General features: G+C 28.8%; 1 protein-coding gene across 1 annotated transcript; it reads right to left on the minus strand.

Moving 5' to 3' along the window:
- Positions 1–3,980: 3,980 nt before the first annotated feature.
- On the minus strand, positions 3,981–7,017 carry LOC125867074 (1-aminocyclopropane-1-carboxylate synthase 4-like). The gene is made up of 3 exons (XM_049547494.1): positions 6,668–7,017; positions 6,326–6,486; positions 3,981–4,861 (listed from the first exon to the last, which is right to left on the minus strand). The coding sequence occupies exons 1-3, from the start codon at positions 6,959–6,961 to the stop codon at positions 4,015–4,017; spliced, it is 1,302 nt and encodes a 433-aa protein (XP_049403451.1). The 5' UTR covers positions 6,962–7,017; the 3' UTR covers positions 3,981–4,014.
- Positions 7,018–7,649: the final 632 nt, after the last annotated feature.

Consider the following 7,649-nt stretch of genomic DNA (forward strand, 5'->3'; position numbering starts at 1 on the left):
TATATATATATCACTTTAATTTTAGGGTTTTCATATAAAAAAATCTTGTCATTACTTATAATAGAAAATCATCAATAGCTAAAGAATTGATTATCTCAAACTTACATATTATGGATGTAACTTGTAAGGAATGTATTTATATTATATTATCAATTTTGAAGGGTGTGATTCCCTTTTTTTTTAGTGTGAAAGGGGTGTGATAGGAGTGTGATTCCCTTATTTTTTTTAAATGTGAAAAGGGTGTGATTCCTCTTCTTTCTATGAATATGTGATTTCGAATGCAAAAGAGGCATAAGTCCTCTTTCTTTTATGAATGTGTGATTTTCTTATTGTTAAATGTGAAAGGGGTGTGATTCCTCTATTTTAGTTAGATTTGCAAGGATTGTGATTCCTCTATTTTATTTGAACTTGCAAGGGTGTGATTTCCTTATTTTTTTATTGTGAAAGATGTGTGATTCTCTTATTTTATTTTAAATTTGCTAGTTAAATTTGTGACTAAGTTGAATAGTTATTTGAATTTGTAGGAACATTTATCCTTGAATATCTAAATGGATAAATTTTTAATTAAGCAATCACGTTCTACTAACGGTCCATCTGTTAGTTCACATGTAACTCTAGAAGCTCAAAGAGAGACAATTACACCTTCTTCTTCAAATGTTGATTGTATTCTTGGGGTTGGATCTCTCAAACGGGATCCCGGAGAAAGAAAACCCATCTTTGAATATGATTCTAATATTCGAGATGTTGTGAGGAAATATTATATTTTGATGGGGCCTTATCAACCAAAACTTCGTGTATATCCTAAAACAACATTTGGGACTAGGAATCGGTAATTTAATCCTGAGTGGTTTAATGCTCCAAATTCTGCTTGGTTGAAATATAGCATAGATGATGATGCTAAATTTTGTTTGTGTTGTGTTGTTTTCTCTTCAAGAATGAATTTGAAAGTTGTGGTAATGCAGGAAAATCATTTACACAAGATGATTTTAAGAATTGGTATTATGGTCCGGAAAAAATTTGATTGCATGTTGGTGAGGTGAATAGTATTCATAACAAATGTTTGAATAGGATGCTTGATTTTGCGAATCAACGTCAATCAATTCAATCTTCTCTTCACAAGCAAAGTAAAAAAAACAAAAAGTGATTATCGAATTCATTTAAATGCCTCAATCGATATGGTAAGATTTTTCCTAAGAAATGGATTGTCATTTCGTGGTCATGATGAGAGTGAAGATTCCGATTACAAAGATTTTTTTCTTGAACTTTTAAAATTTCATAGGATTAATCGTCCGGATGTGAAAAAGGTGATAAAAAGTTCTATTACTCAAAATGACCACATGAGCTGTTACACTTTAATTTGTTAATGAGGAAAAAGTGGAACTTGACCAGACGATGTACTACGTACTAATTAAAGACACATCATGATTCATGTATAAGTAAAAAAAAAAAAAAAACAATGAAATTTTTTTTATCAGTGTTTAATTTATTTTTTTTACAAATAAATAAAAATTGCTAAGAAATACTAGTTCGATTCATATGAAATTACAACAATTCATGATAAAAAAAATTAAAAATTAATATTTGGGGCCATTAAGAAATCATTTCTATTAAAATTCAAAATGTTTGAGGGTGGAAGTATTATTTCAATGGTTGTTTTATCATAATATTGAGAGAAAATTATAATCCTTTACTAAATAACATTTGATTGTGAAAAATAATTGGCATTGAAGAATTACTTTATAGAGATGAAATCATGAAAAATGTTAGAATTTAATTAATGACGTTGGAAAAACAGTATTTTGATGCACGTGCGTTGGACAAAAAAGTCTTCTGAAGAGATCTTGTGGGCTTTAAATATACTCTCCTTCTTGATTTACTTGTTCATTTTATTTTTTTTATAGTTATCTTTAATTATTTGTCCATTTTGACAAATTAAAAAAGGACAAAAAAAATTATATTATACCCTCAATTAATTACTTTGAAAAAGATAAAACTTTTTGAAAATATGAAATTTTTAATTCATCCACTTTATAATTAATAAGGATAAAATGGTAAACTCACTATGTCAATAATTGTTTTTTAATAGATGTGTCAATTTAAAAGTACACAAGTAATTAGGAACGAAGGAGTATATGAGAAAGAGACATCAGTCCCAACATTTTTCAATTCAAGTGATTGGTGATAAATTGTTGTTTAAGTCCACCAGCATTTTTCATATAATATTTTATTATTTCCTCCGTTTACTTTTGTGTACTTTCTCCGTCCACTTTTAATTGTTGAGTTTTTTGAAAGGAAAATTGATTAATTTTAAAAAGTTAAATTAGATTACATTAATTTGATATTTTAAACAAAAAAATTTAAATATCTAAAAGCTATACCAAAAATATTATAATTTTCTTAATACATAAGAGGTTTTTTTTTCCGAGGTCTAGTTCCTAGAGTCCAGTGGAACTATCAATTTGTAAATGATTCACTTTGATTAAATAAAAGTTCAATATTTGACCAAAATAAAATAATAATTAAAAACCATATAGTACCAAAATAAATTTGACTGATAAACTTGTGAATAATAATACAATAACTTTATTTATTATAATAATAATAATATAATAATAATAAAAAATAATAATAATAATAATAACAACTCCTCAGATAATTAGGAGACAACATATACATTAATTTTCAAGTGTTAGACTGAACAAACTTTTGAATTCTTTGGAGGGCGATCTCCATAGTTTGATCATCGATATTTGCAAAACAAATTCGAAACCATCCTGCCTCCAAACAACTAAAAGAAGATCCAGGTGAGATATTGAGCTTCGCTTCATTTATGATCATTTTTTTTTATCAGTGTTAAAAATTTTTTTTACAAATAAATAAAAATTGCTAAGAAATACCAGTTCGATTCATATGAAATTACAATAATTCATGATAAAAAAAAATTAAAATAAATATTTGGGGCCATTTAGAAATCATTTCTATTAAAATTCATAATGTTTGAGGGTGGAAGTATTATTTCAATGGTTGTTTTATCATAATATTGAGAGAAAATTATAATCCTTTACTAAATAACATTTGGTTGTGATGAAATCATGAAAACACGTTAGATTTAATTAATGACGTTGGAAAAACAGTATTTTGATGCACGTGTGTTGGACAAAAAAGTCTTCTCAAGAGAATGAATAATATCTTGTGGGCATTAAATATAGTATCTTTGTTTCTATTTACTTGTCCATTTTTTCTTTTATAGTTGTCCCTAATTATTTATCCATTTTGACAAATCAAGAAAGGACAAAAAAAAAAATTATTATACTCTCAATTAATTACTTTGAAAAAGGTAGAACTTTTTGAAATTATTAAATTTTTAATTCATCCACTTCATAATTAATAAGGGTAAAATAATAAATTCACTATATCAATAATTATTTTCTTAATAGGTAAGTCAATTCAAAAATGGACAAATAATTAGGGACAGCGGAGTATATGAGAAAGAGACATCAGTCCCACCCAACATTTTTCAATTCAAGTGATTGGTGATAAATTGTTGAGAAAGTCCACCAACATTTTTCATATAATATTTTATTATTTCCACCGTTTACTTTTACATACTTTCTCCGTCCACTTTTAATTATTGTTGAGTTTTTTGAAAGGCAAATTGATTAATTTTAAAAGTTAAATTAGATTACATTAATTCAATATTTTAAACAAAAAAATTTAGATATCTAAAAGCTATACCAAAAATATTATAATTTTCTTAATACATAAGAGGTTTTTTTTTTCCGAGGTCTAGTTCCTAGAGTCCAGTGAAACTATCAATTTGTAAATGATTCACTTTTGATTAAATAAAAGTTCAATATTTGACCAAAATAAAATAATAATTAATAACCATATAGTACCAAAATAAATTTGACTGATAAACTTGTGAATAATAATACAACAACTTTATTTATAATAATAATAATAATAATAACAACAACTCCTCAGATAATTAGGAGACAACATATACATTAATTTTCAAGTTTTAGACTGAACAAACTTTTGAATTCTTTGGAGGGCGATCTCCATAGTTTGATCATCGATATTTGCAAAACAAATTCGAAACCATCCTGCCTCCGAACAACTAAAAGAAGATCCAGGTGAGATATTGAGCTTCGCTTCATTTATGATCAGTTTCCTTAGTGACTCCTCAGCATCAGGTGTTTTCTCTTTCAGGAAAGTTGTCAAATCCACCCAGCAATAAACTCCAGCATTGCTTTTTAAGCATTTGATTCCGACTTTTTCAAGTTCGCTAGTGAATTTCTCATGCCTTTCCCTTAATTTCTTAGTATTTTCAATGAGAAATTTTTCGATAAATCCATTGCCAAACATGGAAGGTAGAGAATGTTGTGTCAAAGAGGAAACAAGACTGAAACTCGACATTTTTCTAGCACAATTAACGACATCATCATTGAAGGAATACACAATTTCCACTTGAAATCCTGGAAAACCCACTTCTTTGGAAACACTGGACACAATATGTACCAATTTTTTATTAACACATGAAATTTCATCCATAATTTCAGCGATGCTAACGAATTGTGGAGCATCAAATACGGTGCCAGCATAGATTTCATCGCAAACAAGGTGGATGTTATGTTCGTTAGTGAAGGTCAAGATTTTTTTTAGTGTGTCCCTATCCAAAATAGTGCCTAACGGATTAGAAGGGTTGGACAAAATCATGCCTTTCACTTTGATTTTTTCTTCTTGGACTTTTTCAAATGTCTCTTTGATAGCTTCTATAGTAATCTTGAAATTGTTGGAGCTCTTGCATGAAATGGGTACAAGTTGAACTTTAGTTCCCCAACGTATGTCCTTAGCAAATCTGCGTATATAACTTAAATCCTTATAAATATTGAAATGGCATCCCAATTTATGTATGTAGAGATTCCATTTTGAAGTTAACAACAACAATAAAAATGACAATAAGGTGATTTACAATTGTGTTTATTATTATCATATACTATTTGTTTTGTTCAATTAAGAATTAAGATAGATCAACAGGTGTTGCATATATAGCTTCAAAAACATTACACTTTCTGTTTCAATATAGTATATGATTTACTTTTCGTTTTAGTTAGTGTAAAAAAAGTGATATATTTTTATATCAAATAATAATAATATAACTTTAAATGTACATGATTTATAGTCATACAAATATCTATCACTTATTTTTTATCATAATTTTAAAAAATATACCCTTTTTTCTTAAAGTTTATATCAAATCAAACTAATTCATATAAAATAAGACGGAGAAAACAGGTGTGGATCTGCTGCAGATTAAACTTTATTTTTATGAGTTTTTGAGTTGTCTTTTTGTGTATGACATTGAAATAGATGGGGATCGGAGTCAATTATTTGAATGGCCATCGGAAAACTACTTCTTCTTTTCTTTTCATATTGTGTTATTTCGACATTTTTATAACAATAAGTAAAACGAATATAATTAATGTGTCAAACAACCCATTAAATGATTATACGTAGATGCTACGTAAAAAAGTTACGTACTACTCTCTTCATCCACTTTTAATTGTTATGGTTTCCTTTTTTTAAAGTCAAATTATAAGAATTTTAACTAACATTTTACAATTAATTTGTTCTTTCTCTTCCTCTTTTTTAGTGTTGTTTTGTGGGAAGAAGAGAGTGAGATGAAGAAAGAAAAAAAGTATAAATATAGGTTTTGATATCCATTTCTATCGGCGAAAAAGGTGAAGGACAGTGATGGTAGATCTAGAAAAGCAATACAATGAAGAAGATCATTGTATTTCTTTTCTAGATGAAGAGAGAAAAAAGTATAAATATAGGTCTTGATATCCATTTCTATCGGCGAAAAAGGTGAAGGACAGTGATGGTAGATCTAGAAAAGCAATACAATAAATTAGAAGATCAAAAAAAAAAAAAAAGAATGGCAGGAGTTTAAGCTTGAGAAACGATGAAGATGAATAAAACAAATAAGGATCTGTTGTGTTCTCAGGGGCAGAGCTAGATGGGAGTTCATGGTTTAAGCGAACCCAGTAGGTTTTTCTGTAGATCCTATATATGTACTAGAAAAATCAATAAATATATATGTATATTAACTCGTAAATTAAACGACTCCTAACAAAATTGATTGACAACTTAGTGGTAAGTAAGGAGTTGTGAAAATGTTTTCGACAATAGGGTTGTGGGTTTGAATTGCACTAATCAACAAAAAGTGTAGAACCCCCAAACTCATAATCCTGACTTTGCCTCTGATCGGTTCGCCGATAATATATGAACAAGTTTAAGATTGGAGAACACACATACATACCCTGGGTAAAAAGGTGCAGGGACTAAAAGAGCATCACCAGGATCAGCCAAACAAGAGATGAGAGTTTGTTTAGCTCCATTAGCTTCAGCAGACATTACTACACGTTTTGGATCAAACTTAACCTTACCCCCTCTTGTTTCCTCCATATATTTTGCAATTGCCTGCAAAAAACAAAAACAAAAACAAAAAAAGTCAAGTAAATAATTGTAAATATGTTTTGAGCACCGGCCCTATATGAAGGACCAAAAATATATCACCCATTTTAACAGTGGAATGTACTAGCTATTGATCATATTTCGTAATAGCATGTATCAGGATCGTAAAATAATTAAAGATACTTACTTCTGTGAATTCAGGCAAGCCATGATAGTCTTGGAAGTTGGCAAATTTCGCAAAAAATTCAACGGAAATTTGTGGATTTTTCTTAGTCCAGTACTCTTTAATCCTGTCAACTGAAAGCTGATTATCCGCGAGATTCATTAGAATAACCCCATTCGGGTTTTTCACAGGGTGGAAAGGATTATTATCGTATGCTTTCATCCCCTCCACATATGGCAAATTTTCAGCATATTGTTTGTTAGTAGCCAGCTTAGACAAAACTACATTAGCACCCATAAATTTTGACAAAGAACTCATTCTTACTAAAAAAATTAAAAAGTATAGCTAGTGTTTGGTCTAGGAAGAGAATGAGGAAAGGTATTTATAGAAAAAAAAAAAAAAAAAAAGGCAAGTGAAGTATTGGGTTGTGTAAATTTTCAGTAATTTTTCATCATGATTAATTGTGTTTGTGCCAACTTTGGGGCAGCTCCAATTCTATGTATGTTGTTCCTCTTAATTTCACCAAGGGTGTAGATTTGAACACGCAAACACTATGAAGTGCTAGTGCTTTTAAAGCTTCTGAAATTACTGTGCTACAACACCTTATTGTATTATGGGTATTTAAAATATGTTATTAAATCATTTCGTTTAAATAATTTGTATATACAATATTATTTTTTGATGAAGGGTGTCCAAGTAGCTCCACCCCTAATGACATGTTTAGCTAATTGTTGTACTTAACTAGGGGTGTGTTTGGTATGAAGGAAAATGTTTTCCATGAAAAATGTTTTCCTAGAAAATGTTTTCTTGGAAAACAAGTTGATTTTTGACTTATTTTCTCATGTTTGGTTGGTGAGTAGAAATTATTTTCCGGAAAAGATTTTTAGTGTTTGATTTATGAATGATATTTTTTTTTTGAGAAATATCTTTTATTTTTACTAGGGTAGAAAATAATTTTTGAAATTGAAAATATTTTTTAAAAAACAAACTTAAATTTTTTTGGGGG

The sequence above is a fragment of the Solanum stenotomum genome, chromosome 6 (assembly GCF_019186545.1).
Source record: "Solanum stenotomum isolate F172 chromosome 6, ASM1918654v1, whole genome shotgun sequence".
Lineage (NCBI taxonomy): Eukaryota > Viridiplantae > Streptophyta > Magnoliopsida > Solanales > Solanaceae > Solanum > Solanum stenotomum.